The sequence below is a fragment of the Lepeophtheirus salmonis genome, chromosome 6 (assembly GCF_016086655.4).
Source record: "Lepeophtheirus salmonis chromosome 6, UVic_Lsal_1.4, whole genome shotgun sequence".
NCBI lineage: Eukaryota > Metazoa > Arthropoda > Copepoda > Siphonostomatoida > Caligidae > Lepeophtheirus > Lepeophtheirus salmonis.
This window is the reverse complement of record NC_052136.2, coordinates 4,190,839-4,212,712: the sequence shown is the minus strand read 5'-3', so window position 1 is coordinate 4,212,712 and position 21,874 is coordinate 4,190,839. Positions and strand designations below refer to the sequence as shown.

Here is a 21,874-nt window from a genome sequence, read left to right as displayed (position 1 = left end):
TGAATGGTTTCATGGCAACACACTCTATTTGCTATCATCAACAAACTGAAGCAAACAACATTAGTGTAAAAATTGGATGACAAATAGAAAAAAGCTACAGAGCATAAATTACTGGAAACAAAGGTGCATAGCAAAGCTGGAAGATATTTAAGGTAAACATCCAAGAAAATATTAAGTATTACTAGAAAAAAATATGATGGTCTAAAATAATCTACAATGACAATAAAGCAGTTCTCTTTTTACCAAAACTCAGCCATAAAAAGTCTTGTTTTAAATCATTCAAAAAAAAAAGACTGACGTCATAAGACTTATTATTAAATAAGCTGTCTAAAATAATCGTAAAACTATATAAATATTATTAACATGTCTAAAATTATAGATGCAACATACATTGATAATCTTTGTATAAATTTGTTTTTCCATTATAAAATCATTTATATTTCAAAAAGTTTCAATTTTGGACGGAATGAGCAATTAAGTTTTTCCCATTTCCCAGTTCATTCTAAAACATCATTTCAAAATTTTATAACATATTTAATAACGAAATAAAATGGAATGTGTTTGTGTGGAAAAATAAGCTATTAAAATGTTTGTAGTCAGTGTTTTAAATAAAATATAAAGATCCGCTCTCATTTTTATTGTATTATATTTTAAAAAAATAGTTAAATTTATGTAAATTCAGCTATCCTGGATATTCAAAAAACCTAAAAAGATACATTGTTGAATAATGTTAAAAAAAAGGAGAGTGAAACCATAACAATGCTTCATTTTTAACTCAATATATAATATACCTACATAAACAAAATTTATGTATTGGAACAACTCCATTATTTAAAAAAATAAGCATTTATGATTTATCATACTTACTGCTACCGAATGGAAAATTATACTCCTACAGGAACTAGTTATTTAACTCCATATGCGTTACTTGTTATATTTAAATCATAGACATTACAATGAAATGATAGTAATACTCTTCGGTTATGTAGGAGTATATATCCTTTTAACCTTCAAAAGTCCATTTGATATCTAAGTAAGTGTGAGCAAAATCAAATTTACCAACGGTTTAAATCTTTACTGATGGCAAGTGAATAAAAAAATGTGTGTGTGTGCCCTTCAATCCAGAAACGGATCTAGTAATATTTTTTTGAGTCCTCGAGGCCATGGCAGGCTTTAAAAAGCATTCTTAGTACTTCGCCTGTACAACCTGAGGTCCAAGGTGTTTTTCAGATATGTTAAGGGTTCTTTGATGCTTAGAGAAGCAGCGCTGGACGAATTTAACCTGCCTCAGAGACCAAGTTTAACTTGACTCGAGCCCAGCAGTTCGTCTGCGCAACATGAGGGTGGGGATGTACAATTGCTTATTGGAAGGGGTAGACATGCTTAGACATAGAGTGGTGGTGCAGTTTAAACTGCCTTGAAGCCCGGAGCTTCACATTTACAACCTTAGGACCATGGCTTATCTTTGGGGTATAAGAAAGGTTCCTTTGTACACATGGAAGGGGCGGTGGATAAATTTAACTTGCCTCTGTTCCAGTAGTTCACTTGTACAAACCAGTGGGCTGGTTTGTACTATAGAAGGGTTCTGTTGTGCCTAGAAACAAGGCGGCTGTAGAGTGGAAACCACATTTTGTTCCACCACATCAACCATACATCATAAGAGTTGGGGTATATCTTAGCTGGGGTGTATTATAACATATTAGAAGGGGTTCTTGGTGATTAGAAATGCAGCAGGGCTAGATGTTAACTGTATTTACAACCTGAGATCCGGCGTGTATTTTGTGGTATTTGAGGTTTCTCAGATGCTGAGGCAAGTGGCTGCGAGCTCAACGCTTCAGCGTCAACCCGTGTGAGTGCTTATATACTGATACTCATAAATCCAATATGAAAATAACTCTTAAAATTTTACGGTCTTTATTAAGCAGAAGAGTTCTAAATTAATTTTAATGTCTTAATGTCTCGGGCAACGTCGGGCAAACCAACACTAGTTTATATATTTGGGTGTGTCCGTGAATCACGGTCAAACTAATTCATGGATTTTGCTGAAATTTTTCATGTAGGTTTTTAAGGCTCAAAGGTGGTTTTGGAAACTTCTTTCTTTTTGCTTTCAAGACCATGGTGGCTTAAAATAGCATTTTTCTAAAAACGAATTTGAAAACTAAAAACGACTGGCAAACAGAAAAGTTTTTAATGATTGATGATTTAATGATGAAATAATTGGTTTGGTTTACGATTTATTACTAATCAATTATTCATCAAAGTCCTAACTTCTTCAAATTAAATACGTTACAACTCAAAGTTAAATTGAGATACAGATCCAAAATTTAATTTCTCAGAAGAACTACAATCAATAATAACAAAACCAAAATAAAGAAAAATCGTTTCCTTCCTAAAATTTCTCGTCGAATGACCTATATCTATATATACTTATTTAAAGTCAAACTTTGTTTAATGTATTTATTAATGTTAGATGTATTTATTGACCTTTTTTTGTAATAAACCATATTTTCTGGATTACTTTTTTCATCCAACTCAAGCCTCCATGTACAAATAAAGAAGAGTTTGAGTTTGGGATACGTGAATATATCATGATATATTGTAATTTTACATTAAATGCACACTCTTTATCTCCCCACATTTTTTTACCAACTTAAGGGTAGTTTTTCTATTTGTAGTAGAAGAGTTATAAGATAAAAGATATTATTATTATTTTTTAATTATAATGAATGTCTTAATGAATAAAAAAACTTTTATTTTTAATTTGTATTTATAAAAACACTCATAACACAACTGTTTTAGTTTAATTCTGTCTTTCATTTCAATATTATTAAACATCAAAAAGTGCCCTTAGTTGGTCAAAGAGGAAAGTAAACAACATTTAGATTTTTTCTTACAATATGTATAATAATTTAAGATATTTGGTATTTAGATTATAAAATTAATAAACGAATTGAATGTGACATGAGAAAAATAAAAAAATATTGGTGATTTTACTGTCTATAGCTTGTTTTTTTTTTTTGTTTTTTTAAATGACCCATATTCGGAAGAATTTTCACTGCGCCCTCTATGTGAGTAAAATATGTGTGTTATTTTTTTACTTAATATGTCTCATTCTGGGAGTTGTATTTTTTTGCTACAAGATGGCGCCCCTCTTTGTCATTTTGTAAACAAAAGCTCATGTCTATTCCTAAACAAAGGTGCTTTATTAAAAAAAAAATGTAAAAGGAAATTTACAATTGGAGATATTTTTCATGGACCTATAATAGAGACGTTCCAAGTATAATAAATACTTTTTTTTATTGAGATAAACAAACCTAAAATATAAAAATTACTTCCAATCTAATTTTAAAAACTTTTGAGAATAAATCTTGAATAACGTGAATTATTAATCAAAAGCAATTATCTGCAAAAAAACTTTTTTTAAATGTTACTCTTAGCTAAGTTAATAATTAATCTCATTAATTATTTTGAAATAATGAAAAATTGTTGTTCTTGTTTTGTTTTTTTTCAATCAAATTTCATTATTTTTATATAAAGTTGTACATATAACTTTTTTTTTTAAAGTTTAACGATTAAATGTCACGATATTTAAGCACAAAAATAAGCCTTAGAGTTATTTATAGACAATCTATAAAATTAAAAATATACTTTTGACAACGATAAAGTTTTTTGTTTTTTTTAAATATCTTAATGGTATTAAAACCATAATTATAATACCACTTTTGATTTGACATATTTCATGAAAAAAGACATTTTACTTAAATGAGAGTATTTGTATACAGACATTTATTAAAGTGGTAAGTTTTTATTATGTAATTCTAAACAAATAGGATTCTTATTGTATTCATTATGTCATTTTAATATACGAAAATTACTTTTTCGATTATTTTTCTATAGGTGAAAGATTTTGTATGTAATAGAAAGATTGATCTTTTATTACTCATGTGGATCCCTTAGAACAATATTTATCAAATTTTTTTACCTGCTGACAGAGATACACTATAGATAGAGTTGTATAAAATATGAATTGTCTCTATGAAAAGTTACATGGTAACCCTGAAAATTTGAAAAAATATTTGGGAAAAGAGCTGTAATTACAAATAACACTCCGCATAAGCGAAAAGTATCAATTTTTGGTACCAGAACAGCTAACAAAATTACGTAATATTTTGTGGCATAGACTCTTGCAATTAAAAAAATAAACAAATAACAATAAACCTTATTAAATTTTCACGTAATATCTGGTTTAAAAAAAATTAATGTAAACGAGATGTAAGAGTTTTTTGGAATTTTGTAAATTTGTTGTCTCAGAGTGAAAGAAACAGAAATTATTTTTCCTCTTAAAAAATTACATTTTTATCTCACATTAATCATAGATTACTTAACATCTAGATAGAGTATTCATTTTTAAAATCATACAACCTGAATGTAATACCCAATATTTTTTTTGGTTCAATAAGCTATATTATTGTTTTATTGTCAATTAGTCAAAAATAAATATTTAATTTGCATAGAAAGGAAGTCTTCTTCCTATACGTGCAATATGACTTCAACTTGCGTGGTTCTTTGATGGCACATTAATAAAGCATCCGGTCAAAAGCTCAAAAATAATGCAAAACAAACTTATTTGTATAAATTTTCAGCATCAAATATGGGAATTTTTAATAAATGGAAATAAGGTATACGAGTATATATATATTTTAGTAATATCTCATGAGTTTTTATATACACCTATGATTGTTTATATATATGGAGGATTTTGAAACAGAAACAAGATGGACAGATAGAAACCTAAAAAACGTACCTTAGGGAAAAATGTTTAGGATTAAAAACAAAAATGACAATTACAACAAGGACTTGTATAATGTCAATGGCTGGATAAAGGTGGATTCCTCAAAAGTGAGGAAATACAATTGAGGTTGCAAAAGTTTTTGAGAGAACATGACATTTGTCGGAGCACAAACAAAAATTAGATATTACTTGTGTACCTACATAAATAAATGTAAATAGAATGGAAGATTAAGATAGTATTAAGCTTTAGAATGAAATATTTGTGGAAACAAGCATGCATTCAAGCTATTTAGAATTTCTCCATGTCCTCAACACCTTTTTTTAAATCTTTAGGCTCAGTTTATATTTCTTGCTCTACAGCTTGCCAAATATTTTCAATGTACAGTTAATCAGGCCATTTCTCCCTTTTGTCCATAGTATTCAATAAATTTTTAATATATAGTGATGAAAAGCTTTGTAGCAGGACAAAATGAAGAATAAAAGAGATTTCTGTTCAATCTAGAAAAATAAATAAAAACTCAGCATCCCAGCCAAAAATAATGATGTCAAAATCTATTAACTTATTTACCATAAGGTATCAATATTTATAATAAATATGATGATGGACTAATCAACACAGATGTTGAGTAATACATGATAGGATTTTCAAATAAAATTAATAATTATAAATTAATTCTAAAATGTTATTTCCAATGTGAATGAGTCCACGTCAATTATCATGAGTTATTTAAATTGAAGATCAGTCATAGCAATCATATATAAATATAATGTAAAAAAACAACATCATGCAGTAAAAGTTGCACTTGCTTTCACAATAAATTATCTAAATTAATTTGAAAAGAAAGAAATATTAACGCAACTTCATAATGTGCCGTATATTCAGTTTGAGGTTAAAGGCTAAAGGCACATATTCAAGCAAATATTCTCTATTTATACATATGTATAGGAGAGGATGAGGCATCATTGATAATAAATTCTTAACAAATGAATAACAAACATATTTTCATGATGGAAATCAAATCAGAAACACTATTTCCACAATTTTAATCTCCTTCATCAAATCAATTCTACAAGAGATGAGACATTAATTACTTAATGTGAAGTCATCTATAGATGAAAACAGGCTCCTCAAGAGACGCTCTTCTCCAATACAAGAGAAATATGATGACTACGAAGCAAGTGACAATCTCATCACTGTGTCATGGATATTCCCTTCAAAAATATCTTCCTTCGATGAGGTTTAATATAAAGTCCTTCCTTCATACTAAATTTTAAAGACGTTAAGGGATATTAAAAGAGAGATCTGAAAGAGACAGAAGCAAATCCTTTATAAAAAATTAGCTCTTTCTTCGACAGAATTTAATCATACTTAATAATTGCTTTTGAAGTACTTTTTCAAGTTTCAACTCCAAAAATGATATTTTCGGACAAAACCTTTGACTAAAGGATCCATAATTCTATTATTGATTACTTAAATCCCAAATTAGGGGTTTCAATGGAAGATGGAGTAAGATTATGAGCAAAAGTTGCCGATTAAGACCCATTTTTATTATGAATTATTCCCCCAAAAAATTGAGATTTAAATTTGTTAATTATTTAACGATTGAAAATATAACGTAGCCACAGCGGCCATTTCTGAAAGTTAATTCATGTTTTAGAACTTAAAGGTCAAAGTAATTGTAGCTGTTTAGTTTTATTGGAAAAAAAAATTTTAAAAGTACAAAGAAGCTTTTTTGTCACCGTTGATTATTTTTACTATTATCTCAAATATATTTTTTTGTAATGGACCGATTTATGAAGTATCGGTTTTTACTCTCAAATAATCTGCCTTAAATTATCAATAGAATTTGAGCTCAAAGTATTACAAATACTTAAAAAGAGATCGGAGGGCATGACAAAATTGCAACAATTATTATGAATTTACAATTTAAAAAATTCCCTCATTTGTGTAACTATATATTTGTTGTAAATTTTATACATATTTTAGAGTTAAAATAATCCTAAAACTGTATAATATTATTTATTCTGTACAATATTTTCTTTTGAAATATAATAAATTTACACATTATGCCCTTTAGCATTGATATAAATGTACTAATTATTTTATATTTTGAAAATTAAACACAAACAATTGTAAGTTTATTATTTAAATCCCAAAATATATATTTATTTATTTTTGGTTTTTCCTGCATTTTTGTAATTAAAGTTTATATTGAGGCTTACTCAAATTCATGCCCTCAAATCTTTTTATTTATTTATCTTTTTTTTTCTTTTTTTTGTTTTCTTTCGAAATATCCTCATGAAAATTGTCCGTTCGAAGTTTGTTATTCTACGTGGTATCTTTTCCCATATTGTCTTTCAACGACATGTCGGAGCACCGTTCAAACAGCTATTAAAAACGTTCATAACATTGAAAGACAAAGTTCACCCATTTATTTCTACTAGATCTGTATGGAATAACCTTTTTTTTTCTTCATCATAACATGAATTCTCAAGTTTTCTGGGGAGAGATGAAAATGAGGGTATACCATTATTAATTGCAACATAATTTGCTTCATGCAAAGGAATCATTAGTATATATATTTTATTTTTCTCTGGTCATAGTAACAACAGTAAACGATTGTTGATGTATATTTTCGTTTACTTAAAAAATATAATGTGGACTTCTACTACATAAACTATTCATTCAAAAGAGCATAAAGGTCATTATTCTTACATTTCAACTTTCACAATTCTGAAAATACCCATGTAAATATTATTGGAATTTGTTACTAGGAACATGGAATGACGAGGAAGAGGGGGGGGGGATGAGTCATTAAATGAAAGCTTAATTATCAGTGACCTTTTTTTTACATTATTTACTTTGCCTTTCTCCCACTCTGATTCCGGAACTAGAAAATTAACATTTTCTTATTCATTTTGACACAATTTTAGAGGTATTTCTTTTTTAAAAAAAAACAATGGAATTACTCATGGTAAAGCTTTTTGTAAAATTTTATTATTTTCTCAAGTTATTGCTAGAAATCTGTTTTTAAGTACTGCCTGGTCATGATTAAATAACAGTACAAGATTTTTTTTATTTTTATAAGAAGCTATGATTCGTCTCCTTCCTTTATTTCAGGATTTTTTGCTGTTCCTAAGAAAAATAACTCTCAATGGGTCTAATAGTTAATCTCAAGCATTTAACAAGCTTTTAGTTTATTTTAAATTTAAACTAGAGTCAGATGAGTCATAAAGATTTTGACTCGAGCAAGACTATTTTTATGTTCTTTAGATCTGTCTAATGAGTATCATTATTTTAGAACTTTTCCTGATCATAGTCGTTTTTTTCGGATTTCGATGGAAAAATAGTAAGTAAGCACATGAGGGAATCTTTGGTAAATGAAAAACTGATCTATCAATTGGGTTACCTTCAGAATTAATTATAATCCTTAGCTTAATTGGATGAAGGAATCAATAATTATAATTAATCGGTTTGGACAAATAACTTTCCTTTTTTATTTTGTACTTTTTTTTGGTTTAGGGAATCTCATTAAATGAATGATTGGTAGTATGTTGATTTCATAGTCGTAGATACATAAATACATTTACCAACACATATTTGTTGATTACAACAAAAGATATTTGAAAATATATTATCTAAATACTATAGTAGATATTTGAACAAGATCAAAATCCGTGCTAATGTAAATTTTTAAGAAAGAAGTACGTTTTGTTAACTAATTATAAGCTTTTAATCCTATGTGAAATTGTTGCAGTTACGGATCCTAACAAAAAAATCTTTCCCCAGGCTGTTGTCTTTTGTATCCTTTCATTCTTGAGGAGGGAACGTCAAAATAGAAAGAGTAACTTCATATTGGACTTAGAGAAAAATCGAGGATCCATATCGAAGCAATTCTTTACACTCATAGTTAATTTAATGCTATTTTATCTTTGCTAAGCTTCTCTTCTCTCAAGTATTTTTCAAATTGACATGGTAACAATGTCAATTTTACAGGGTAAAATATTTATTTATGTACCTACAACTATGGAATAAACAAATTACCAGTAATTTATTTAATGAGATTCTTAAACACTAAAAAACATATGTTGGTAAGATAATTCATGTTGAATATTACATAGTGACACGGCATATTTTTTTCACCTCTAATGATAACCTATTATTATATTTTAAATTTTGTGATGGCATTGTCTCAAATTGCAGGGTGTCCGTAGGGGGTGGGCTGGGGGACTTTAGCACCCCCAATATCTATATTGCCTAACAAAATAATTCTTTAAAATTTTTTGTATACAGCTGTGGATTTTTGAATTTTTTTTCCAATGAATTAAATTTTTGCTAAAAAGCTATGGATTTTTAAATTTTTTATACATAAGATAAAAGTTTTTGTTAAGAGATGTGGAATTTTGAATTTTTTTCCAAATTGAATATTTGACATTTTTTTCTAAAAATATAATTTTTTGTCAAAATCTATGGATTTGTTTTATTTTTTTTTTTTTTTAAATGGAAAATTTGAAAATTGACATTTTTTTGGTAACAACTTAGGATTATTGTAATTTTTCTTCAAAAAATAAAATCCTTGAAATTTTTTTCAAACAAAATAAATTTAATATTTGAAATTTTTTGTGAACAGCTTTAAATTCTTTCAAAAAATTATAATTTCTGGATTTTTTTTTAAACAAACTTTAAAAACCAAGCTGTCACCCCAGAAAAAAAATATATATATACCTATATAATCCTGCGGACACCCTTGAATTGAAAATACTGTGGAGTGTTTTAAATGGGATATTTATTTTAACTTAAAATATTGACTACTATCTTTGAAATAATCTATTTTTCCACTTTTTGTTTGATTTTTCTTAGAACTAAAAGTCTTTGAAGAAAAAGAATCCATTTTCTTATTTACATGTATAAAAATCTAGAGTTCTGAGTATAATAAAAGAAAACAAACCGCTGTGCCTTGAAAGATATCGTCGATTCTATCTTCATTAGCAAATACTTAAAGAGGCATTGAATCCGAAAAAAAGTGATGAATAAAATTATTGACTATTCCTCAATTTCCATATTTGGAATGAAAAACTCAATTTAGTTTGGCATATTTTCTTCTTAGGACATTTTTTGCTATGAATAGTTGTATTTCAACATATATTTATAATTCAAACGTAAGTATAGATCAATTTTAGTCACTAGTTACCCTATTTTTATTTTTAATATTCCTTCAATTGGTCAAATGGAGGTGCACTGATACAATATCAGTAAACATTATTGTGTTACAATTACTCCATCTCACTAAGGAATTGTCTTTGAAGTCTATCTATGAACATAACGTAAATTTTCTTAGCTTGGATTGACCAAGTCGCGAATCTACTCAGTTCAAGAGAATAATATATCCAAAGCTACAGGTTCATTGAGGTAAGTCGTTCCATTCGTTATCCTATTTTATTTATTTTTCTAAATAACTCTTTTTCTATGAAATTCTCACAGATGTTGTTTCCTTTTAACGCTCGATGGGATTTTGACACTTTTGACATTTCTAACTATAAGTACATTTCTGAAAATGCTGATTTTTAAAAAGCATTTCGTTACACTAAATCCACTTTTTGAGAAACAGAGCTTCATTTTATGAATTCAGTTTTATATACGATGAAAAAAGCAATATCAAATACCTTCTTGATTGATTTCTTTTCAATTTCAGACATGTTAAAAAAAATACACAAATTATATGTACATATATATTTACAATAAATACTAGGTTGTAATAAGAGGGTGATTATGGATAAGAATGTTTATTACTGTGTAAATCTACATAAAATAAATTATTTAAAAGCAAAAACTGAGCCTCTGGTGTACTACTACTACACGTTTAAGAAGGAAGTAAATTTGTTATATGTTTATATGTACATACAATAAAATTAACACGTCATATAGCAATGTATTTAAGAGGAAACTTATTTGTTTTATAGGAGTTATGGGATAACTTTATTGTTTATTTTTCCTTACGAGAGGTGCAACAATAAACACATTTCTTTCAGTACAAGACAAAAGAACCATAATACCTAAAACCATACGTACCGTGAAGAACAAAAGTGTATCAAATGATTTGTTTTATGTTAAGCTTTAAATCAAATGATTTGTTTTATGTTAAGCTTTAAATCAAATGATTTAGTTCAAAGTTTTTGTGTTTTAGCAACATATGGAGAGGAAAACTACTAATTGATACGTGGATTAAGCTGATACATTTCAATTGAACTAGCAACTAACTTATGCTCCTGCATCTTTTATGGAATAATTACCTAATAGCGTTACATTAGTAGCAGACCTTTGAGGGTGCTGAGTACACAAAAGCCTAAGCGGGGACTTATTTTCTGAATTATTCAACGTTTGAGGGATTTATTCCATATTTATTAATTATTTTCTAAAACCAACCTTTATAGATATTAAAGTATAAATTATTTGTGGTTCATTTAAATATAATTTTAATTAAAAGGTATCCTTAGGGTTGTAAATCCAAAATATTTTTTAACATGCCAGTTTTTTGTTATTGGCAACCTGAACAATATTTTTTTTTATTATAATCAGCTGTCACAAGGTAGGAGGCAGGAAAATGAAGTAAACAAGCATATAGGCAAGAAGGACTTCGATGTCGACCCTTACTTCTTCTCTGAGTCCAACAAGGATTTACAATTTAATTTCTCAACAAATCCTCTCCGTCTTTTATGGGCACCATTTTGAATTTAATTGAATGTATTAGGAAAAGAAGTTAACTCCGAAGGAGTAAAATAATAATTACAAAAGCGAAGGAAAAGAAAATTAATTCTTCTGACTACCATAACCAAAAAAAGCGGACCAGGTAAAAAAAATACGCACAATTTACTCCTACGTCACTAGTAATCAATATTGCTTAATTGTTGTGTAGAGAACATATAAGTAAAAAGTGTAGCTTGGAGTATGTGTGCTCATGAAACCCCGAAGATTTGTTGGTTTTATCATTTTTTACCTCTTGTAGGACTCAGAGTAGAATTGAGGATCAAGTTAGGAGTAATGATTCCATATTTCATTGCTAGAAACGGAGTACAGCTTGTATTTATTCCTTCATTTTATAGCTGATTGCAGCTAATCTAATGAAACGTCATGTCAGCTAAGCTGATCTTCTCTCAAAAACTCTTCAAATTACAAGATTACCATGTTAATATTTGGTTTATTTTCTTAACAGACCGAAAATGCTTAATATTTACAACCAAAGATAAATGCATAAAATTCTACTTACACTCAGCATTGTGTAAGCCTACCTTAAGACTTAAATGGAGTGAATCGCTTAAGTATTAATTGAGATATTTGAGATTAAAGTCAAAGAGTTGCTAAGGGGGAATATTAAAAAGACTTTGGTTGAAGCAAATTGATATTAGTTTAGTTTAATAATAAAAAGAAAATATTATTCCTTCCATTGTGTTAAGTGTTGATTTATATTTTAACTATGAATAACATTTGAAAAAAAATATTTTTGTTAAAGTAATAGTTATATTATCGGCATGGTGGTGTGACCGTTCGTAGTTTGAGAGTAGAACATAAGTAGATTAACAAAATACCTCTATCATTTCATCCATTTCTCATTTACAAACCTCATTTCTCTTAATATTAGCAATTTCTACAATTATTTTTATAGAAACCTTTATTTTTTGCTGGTTTAAAGACTTTCTCAAAGTCAAATTTAAAGCTATTACAAAATAATTCTGAAAAACCAAATTTTTCAATTTATAATTAAAGATTTTTTTAAACAACTTAATGAATATAAAATTACAGAAACATAATGGTATAAAAACATATCCTTTAATAACGCTCACCTTTAATTCTAGTATTAATATTTGTAAAACATGGAAATATCAGGATCAAGCAACAGCTTCAAACCCGAAATGATGTTCACTCTTTATTCGTAAATAACATACTCATAAAAAAGTAGCCCCACTAATATATCGTAACTATGGAGTCCGGTTGCTAAGAAAAAAACTAAACCTTAGACCTTGTCTCTATTTCTAAAATTTTCTTGTAAATATAATAAATTATGCAAACAAGTAACTGATTACTAGATTGGAGGTAGCTTTAGTGGTTTGAAATTGTATCCCTTAGAAATAAGATATATTCTTTTGAAGGGTGTCTTGAATTATAAGAGTTGGAGTTTATCTGTTATTTTGAATAGTTTGAACGTCCAATTTGTATTTATTGTTTTATATAAACTATCTAATATTATAAACTTAATGCAAAGTGGATCTGAGTAAGATATTAATAATCCAATAAAAAGTAAATAACTGTAAAGATTTGATCTAATATAATTTAATTACCCTTCACAGGTTTAGCTCCGATTTAGAGAAGAAGGAAAAAAATTATAAAAAAAGATGAAAAATATTAGCGCTGTAAGGTGGCTTAATTTGTCTGCCATAACTTTATTAGAAGTTAGAAAAGGAAAAGCAAACAGAATTGCAACTGAAAGATTTGAATTTAATAAATAATAAATACCAGTAGTTGCATAAATACGCAGACTAATTTTTAAACGCTTATATTTCGAAGTTCCGTGACCAGAAATATAAAATTCCAGCACAAGTAACTCGGTAAACCTTTTGGCTTTGTTTTTGTTTTTCTAACTCGCATCAAACAAAGTCGTTCACGATTAATGACGAGACCAAACGTCCTATGGTTGCCACTCTCCTCCACGCCGGTAAGTCTGTCAAGGAGATAATCAAGGACACTGAACTATCTAGAACTACTGTGTTTAAGGTCAAGAAGCTTGTCAAGGAGGGAAAAGATCTGAAGGAGGGTGTTCGGACTGGCAGACCACGGAAAATTAATATGAATGAGGTGAAGGAGGCCTTCACAAAAACATTTGACCCCCTCAATCACCTGATTTGAATCCCCTTGAATACAGTGTGTGGTGGCAAATTGAGAAGAAGGTCTGTGCTACCCACCACCCGAATTTGGACTCATTGAAGGCCAACATCAATGACCAATGGGCAGCCATGGAAGACCATGAAATCATCAATGTGTGCCAGGCCTTCCGCGGGCGTTTGGAGGGTGTCATAGCAGCTGATGGCGGTTATATTCAGCAATTATATTAAATTTTATACCAGAGTAAATTCTCTATTATATAACTCTCAAAAAAAATACGTCATCCAAATTTTATTACACGTTTAATTATTTCCTACAAATAGTCCACGTATTTATGCAACTACTGGTATACATGATAATATTATTATTTAGAAAGTTGTATTATTTTCTCACTCTAGATTGTTTTCTTAACAAACAATTATAAATAAACAACGCTGACGCCCCATTGTTGAATATCTGATATTATTTTCTTTAATTCTTTGTTCAATATAGAGTCTGTATCAATTTGCCCGAGTTATGTATCAGCATATAATTTTTTTAGAATATCACTTTTACAAGGTGAGTCATAAGCCACAAACGTAATTTCGTATCAACTAGCCCCTCTTCTTTTACGCTTCCTTACGTAAAATTGTAATGTGACATCCTTTTACATTTGAAGAAAATATCTGTTATTGCTTTGTTTTTGTTTAATTGAAAGAAAATGTGTAACTATGGAGGATATACATATATACGAGGATGGTTTGAAAAGTGTCTGACATCAACGAAGAGATGTTAGCTCTCGTAAATAAGTGCTAGTCACCCCTCTTTGTAGCATATGCAGACAATAACTCGACAAAGTTTCTGCCATTTTGAACAAAATGATAGCTCGATCCTTGATTTTGTTAATTTTCAAAAAAAAGAACAACACTCACATCGACTCATCCTAAGGACTAGCTTTTATTTACGTTGGTGCCATATTCACGATTAGGTCAGAAACTATTTCGACCACCCTCGTGTATATCAGTATATGTACTTTATTTTGAATCCGTCTATTAACTAAGTACTCTAGATTTTATTTAGTAAATATTTTAAATACGGGCATTTTATATTTATGTAAGTATATATATTTGACAATTATCCTATTAATTAGGACAGTTTTTATTTTTGACCTTAACAAAGGTTGGACTTTTTCTTCTTTTTTTCCCATTAATATGTACATATACTGTACAAAAAAAAATCCCCCACCCTTCTCATTTTTAAAAATTTAACCCAATAGATATATTCTTTCTAAGTATTTTTTTTATATAATGATTATTGTTCACTATTGATACGAGACAAATTAAAAAGTTATACAGCAACATTAAAAATGAAAGTTTGGCAAAGTTAATAAAAAAAAAAATTACATACCCTCCCTCCCTCTTCTTTGCCTTCTTTTATAGACAGAAGCATTCCAACAATTCATTGGAATGTCAAATACAAAACAAATCAAATCATGTCCTTCTTCATTTCACACAAACTTCCTATTTCCCGATTGACATGCATATTTTGGAATGGGAGAGAGTTTATCCAAATCTATTACGTATGTGTGTATAGGTTGAGGAAAAAGTAATTTCGTATTTTTCGCTTTAATTAAATGCTTTATAAGAAGTGTAGCAATCAGTTGATTTAAGCAAAGTAGGCCCTGTTTTGTTTGATAACTTGTTGCCAACGAGAATCCAATTTCATTACGCCCTTCTCGTAGAAGCCCTTGTCTTTATTGCCAATAGACAGGAACATGTAATAGTCACCTTGTGCCGGTCTGTACTGTAGGATGGATGCACAAGAACTTCCCATCCGAGCTTCCAGAGCTTCTGGTGCATCAGAACACGTCCTCTCCAATTTGAGTCGTTTTTTTTATCCAACCTTCTACAAATGGCTCAAAAGGTTTTTTGCTTTGTTTAATATTCAGCTCATGAGTGATCCTACGACAGCTAAGATGCCCAATATTGTAATATTTTCTATTATTTTATTGATATTTTGGATGACAGGTGCATCATCTATCAAACACTACACTAGAACCAAATCGCTCGATACACTGTTGTGTTGGGCAACACAAACCAAAAGAGGCTTGTCCCATATCCATTGCTAATTTTATTGATCGTTTTTGATGCGTTTGGCCCGTATCATGTAGTAAAAATAAAAAATAGGTATGGGGAATTTCTTTATCTGAGACCTCCATACTCGACACACAATAATTCAAGAATGAATTGGAAAAACCCAACACTGTCAAAAAAAGCGTTTGTAGTATAAACTTAGTCCTTTGCATCACCTCATTGTATGATCCAATGTGATCAATAACAAACTAAATAGATATAGTTAGTTTTAAAAAGGGCGGGAATTACGAAATTACTTATTCCCCGACCTATTAGAGTATTCTAGATAATATTATTATGTAGTGTACATTCTTTCAAAGAAAGAATAACAAATGTGATTTGATGAGAACAGACCTCCTGATTTTCAGCTACGCATGTACATTAATATAATATAATTATGTCCATACACAACAGAGGGGCAGTATTTATTTTTCTTAATGAGAGTTGTAATTCATTTCTGGAAGGGATTGTGCTTTCGATATACAACAACAGAAGAATAAATCCCATTTATAAGCACAAAAATCTACAGTGTATTTGGTTATCAGCTGTCGACTTTTCTTATTCTCCCCATCTTCTCAGAGCAGTATTCAGGGGGGGTTAGAGTATTAGATCGGATAATTAAGATTATTTTTTTAATGATTGGTTGGAAAAATAAATATTATTTCATGCTTGAGACCGAAAAAAAGAAGATGGTTTTTTTAAAACCAAAAAATAAACATTTTTTTAGGCCACTTACAAAATTTTCAGAGATATGTTTTTCTAAAAAAACATAATTATTAAATGAAAAAATATGGACAAAATTTATTAAAAAACGCAAAAAAAGTCTCGGCCGTTTCAAAAGAAAGGTCATTACAAAAATAGAACAAACATTATTTTCAAAAAGAAAAGAAAAGTCAGTTGATAAATATTAACAGGAACGGGCAAATAATTTTTAATATGAAATTACTTTCAAAATTCGAAAAGTCAGGAAAAATAAGTTGTCAGTAGGAAAAATTGAAGAAAAAAAGTCCTAACGAATGCCTTCCGAGGAGGTCATAATCAGGGATTTTAATGATTGAATTTTAATTTGCTCTTGTTAAGTCACTGTAAACAGTCATTGAATAATAATTGGCTAACTATGTACCAAATGATTTATGGCCTTTTCCCACCGTTTCTTTTTTAGATAAAAGGTTGCCAAAATCAATGAATGTGAAGATGTGTAGACCAATGATGAATGTATGTATTCTTAACATTGTCAAACCTCTATATGCTCTGCTATTCTTCCTAACCTATAAACAATATGGAATAATTATTCAAACATTCTGGGGAATAGTGAAGGGCAACATAGCAAGAGCTTTTTTCAACCAATCAACGTTCAGAACGCTAATGATGAGAAGAGTGGTTGCAAAGACAAATCAATAGCTAACAAAAAGGATATGTAAAGTTTGACCTTACTTACACAAAAAATTAAAATGTCAGTTCCATTTTGAACAACATTGATTTATAGAATTAGGAGGTTCTTATTAAGTGGTTGAATTCTACAAATTCTACAATTATTGAGTAATAATTCCATACTTTGTGTCATTTGTTTCTTATTCTGTTTTATTAGAAGTTAACTTCAAGTCATCTTCATACACCTTTTCCCCCTCTTACAATGGCAAAATAAATCTATAGCATCCTTCTTTTTTTTTTTTTTTTGTAGCTGTATTTAAAAGCAAAATAATACAAATACGAAATAAAAAAAAGATGCTTGATAATTTGCCAGCAGTTTATTTGAGATAATCAGGTATTTGTGAATGAAAAAAAGTACATACATGTACAGTGTACATATTAAAGTTCTCTGCATGAGACTTTATTTTACTACTATATATACATATATATACTCGGATATGCTTGTGTTCCTTAATAATTGTTAAATACCTAAATCACTATCCCCTACATATAAATATTTAAAAAAACAAGGTACAAGACAAACAACATCTAAATAATTATTTTGTAGGATTTTTTTTTTTTTGTTAAACAATCAGTCATTTAAAATAACAAAAAAAAAATATTGCGATTTAATTGACCACAGTTCAAAGGCTTCAAAAATCCTTGAATTATTGTAGAATGAATCATCATAGGGGGGAAATACAAGACTCTATACTTATGAGTGCGACGCAAAGAGATTTCTTTTTGTAAGTCCATAAACATTTTTGAATAATAAGCATAGCTATTATATGAGACCCCATAAACACAAAAGCAAGCTTGAATGATTTTTCTCAAAATAGACTTATAATATGACCTTTATATAGATTATTATCACTAAATTCTGCTGGTTAATCAATTGAAACTACCATAAATTTCTCTTAAAGTAGCCATAACTCATCGTCACAATAAAAGAATTATTACTATTTGAAAGGGTATATTGGGGTCTAACACAGTCGTATACATCAAATAAAGGTTCTGAACTATCATTTACATGCTTAAATAACTAAATGAATCCCAGAAATGTGAATACAATGTTTATATTGGATGAAATATGTCTAAAAAGTATTGAGATGGGGAAAAAATATGTTTGGTTATTTTTTCATTTTTTTTTAAATTTATATTCATTATTGTTTTTGTGGATACTCACCATATATTATTACCTTTTGAGCTCAGATTGCTTTGATAATAGATGTATTTTTTGTTTTTGTTTTTTTTGCAAAAAATAGTCTTTTATATTTATTTATTATTTATTACACGAGGGGATTTGAGAGGAACAATCTTTAATGAGCTCTTTAGTATGAGCCACCATGTTCATGGCATTTTTGTAATTATTTTTGTGACTTCTCTTCTCACAACCTATTTACTTTTTAACATTCCTGAGTATCTTATTATTTTTATCTTTATTTTAGGTTAAAAATGATAAATGATTTTACAGTATTTTAATGTATTTTTATTTATTTATTTTCACAATTTTGTTTGGCCATTTTAGTGAAGGTAGAATTTTTTATTTTTTATTTCATGATTCCTGTATTTGTTGCTGCTTTCTCTTTCATTATTCTCCCCCCTTTTCTAAGTTTGATAGATATTTAGATAACATTTTCATTCATTCATTTCTTCTTACCTGTCCCCTCGGAAATCGGAATTCCTTCGTCGATAATCCTCAACTAGATTTTGTAAATCATCCGAGTGTTGTTCATGTATCTTGGAGAGGTCATGAGTAAAATCCGACACTGAAATTGAATGATCACATTTGTAAAAAGAGAGATACAGAGAAATATAAAAGAAAAGGAATAAAATTGAAAGGCCTACATAATATAAAGAGCTCTTACTTGTCTTGATGAGTTTAAAAGTGGTCTGCTGTTGATTTTTAAGAGGTTCCGTGAGGGTGGGATCAATAAGGTCCCTTATAAGAAGGCGATTGGTGTCCCTCGTAATTTCAGAAGTCATACTGCCAATTCCAAGGGCAAGCTGCGGACTTGTTCCGCCGGGAGCCCCGCTGCCACGGCAGCCGCGGCTCCGGACGAGGCTGACATTTTAATTACTGCATTGACTCTTCCCCTATATCCACTAGAACCAGGGCACTCTGAATTAATTTTTGAGAGATTTTCCGAGTTTCCAGGAAGAACGAACTCAAGGGGTAATCGAACAAACTGAAAAGCGTTGTTTACTTCGTCAGTCGTATCGTGGTAAATCGGATCGATGACTAAATCGGCGGTAGGGTTAATATCAGACTCTTGAGCTACAACAGCGTAATATGATTCTTCCACAAGATCCCCTGCTGGGTAAATTACGTACATTTCAAGCCAGAAGCCGCCATCTTCTAGACTAAGAAGCACAGCAACTCCAAGAAGGACAAAAGTACACGAGAGATCACTATTGCTATTCACAAATGACTAAAGAAGTGTTGTTGTTGTTTTTTTTCTCGGAACAATTACATTTGATTTGAATTCTATTATGTGAAATAATAATTATACTCTAAAAGATGGATGGATAGATAATAAATAGATAATTTCGGAACAGAAGGTAATAATTTGTATACACGGCCAAGAAAGAAACAAAAGCCACGTCTTCTTTCACAGATAAATAATATGAAACTCGCCAATTCTTAAAACAAAAAAAAGGGAAGGAAAAAAAAGCTTTTTAGAATCGTTTTTCGTATAATATATGAAAAATTCTACTGCTACTTCCCTCACACTCGCCCTCCTTTCTCCTCTTCCTGTCAAGAGATGAAACACAACGCTTGTTGAGTCTTACCTTCTTCCTACAGAGACATACTATAAGCCCCTAAAGGATCTCTGGATTATTTATCATTACTTAGCATATAACATATATGTAGTTCTAATCTTCAGCTCAATTCATGACTTTCATGGGCGCATTTCTTTTTATAGCATCATCTTATTTAAATAAAGGTTTGGTAAAAGACAAGTTTATGAGTGGGGAAGGGGGAACAAGGAGCCAAAACGGTAAAGTAATAACAAGACATGACCATGAAAATCATAATCTTGCTATGCGCTTTCTAAAAATAAAATAAGGCAGTAGCAGCTACACTAAAAGCTACTACTTCCTAACTGACTTTTCCTACTCAATATTATTTTGTATTAATGAAAAAATGCCAAAAAAGCAAATAAGCAAAAAAAAATCAAGTGTGAGAGATACAAGCTTGCTTACATGGCATTCACTCACCCGGCATAAATTCATCATCATTCATAAGATATTTTGCAGGAAAGAATCAAACATTTAAGTATGTAGACTTTGAATAGTCACTTTTTATTCGTTGAGTCAGAGATAGGTAGAGAGCACAGCTTGAATATACAGGATGTTTATTTTTACTATTATCTAACTTATAAACGATCTGAAATAATTGTTTATTAACATTTGTTAATTTTCAACAAAGTATTTTTTTAAACCTAGCTGCCGCAAAAGATGTTCCTCAGCTCCTTTTCTGTTTGTCGGGATTTTTTCTAATAACATGTACAGGATGTTTGGATAAAATTCTTGTAGCACCACTACCACACAAAAAATAATAATTATTATTTTATTTTTTTGTAAATTTACATAATAGTATATATTTGGAGATACCTCAAAGTTGCTGAATTAGCCTGAATATAGCCTCTTGGACTGGTTCAGTCACTCATCATCACTTTTCTAGAGATACGACAACACTACTTCTTATACTTTGACGACTTTTTGCTGTAACTTAATTAAAATAGTCCCTGACAAAATAGTTGATTTAGTTCAGATCCGTGGAGCTAGGAGGCCAGGAATTCTTAAAATTATGTTATTGTTGTTGTCTTGAAGCTATGTCTGAGTCGTTTCAGTCATGGATATTGATTTTGAGTTACTTTGGCATGTCTAAGGTCTTTCTCCAGTCCCTGTATGTTTTGGAGTCTTTGCCTATTGATTAACTCACTCTACCTGATTTCCCTGACCTTCCTCCTCGCCCTTCACTTTGCTCTCAATCATTCCCTCTTGATCCTTTGAATGGTTCTCCTCATGAAAAGTCAGCTTAGCGATTGAGAAGTTATCAATAATAAAATTAGTGTTCATAAAAATGATCACTGCAGCGTACCTGGAAAATCTCTCACTGGCTTCAAACGGATGTACCTCCATTGATAATGCACTAATAGAACTAAAGATAGATGTACATGTGACGCTACTTGAACATGGTGATCACTATTTACAAATTTAGAAGTAATGTTGTCACTGCGAGGAAAAACATTTGCTTTAAACACTCTGTATTGATTATATACCTACATTATACATTATTTAATAATTTAGCTGTTTAAAAAGTATCCATAAGGTACTTTGTTTTGTTTTTTTATGCACTTCTACAATATTTTTATAATAAGGATTCTATGAGTCATTACTATCAAGTGTATCAAATACATTAGGTCATCTATAAAATCATATGTAGAAACGCAAAGATGCAGTTTGGTACAATTGCAAATATTTCGGTTCTTCACTTAAATATTGTTTTTTTTATTTTTGTTTTGTGTTTTGCCTTTTTGTCTTTAGCTAGGCTTCAGTTATACAACAAAATTGATTAATGATTAACTGTTGTTGAAGAGATACATATGTATAATATAAAAATCTTATATAATACTACTTTTGTGTTCGAAAAAGTCTAACTATTTTCATGTTTAAAGCA

The 21,874-nt window shown here is 29.7% G+C and overlaps 1 protein-coding gene across 11 annotated transcripts in view; it reads right to left on the bottom strand.

The window, feature by feature from the left end:
• Positions 1 to 20,004, bottom strand: part of Stacl (SH3 and cysteine-rich domain-containing protein) — a 139,990-nt gene extending 119,986 nt beyond the window's left edge. For all 11 annotated transcript variants that reach the window (XR_011780708.1, XR_005864734.2, XR_011780711.1 and 8 more), the window contains exons 1-2: positions 19,056 to 20,004; positions 18,848 to 18,956 (exon numbers count right to left, since the gene is read on the bottom strand). Coding sequence is in view for 5 of the 11 variants with exons in the window: in XM_040713982.2 (XP_040569916.1) it covers positions 18,848 to 18,956; positions 19,056 to 19,173 (227 nt within the window). In the remaining 6 variants the exon portion in view is untranslated. The remainder of the gene's footprint in view (positions 1 to 18,847; positions 18,957 to 19,055) is intronic.
• Positions 20,005 to 21,874: the final 1,870 nt, after the last annotated feature.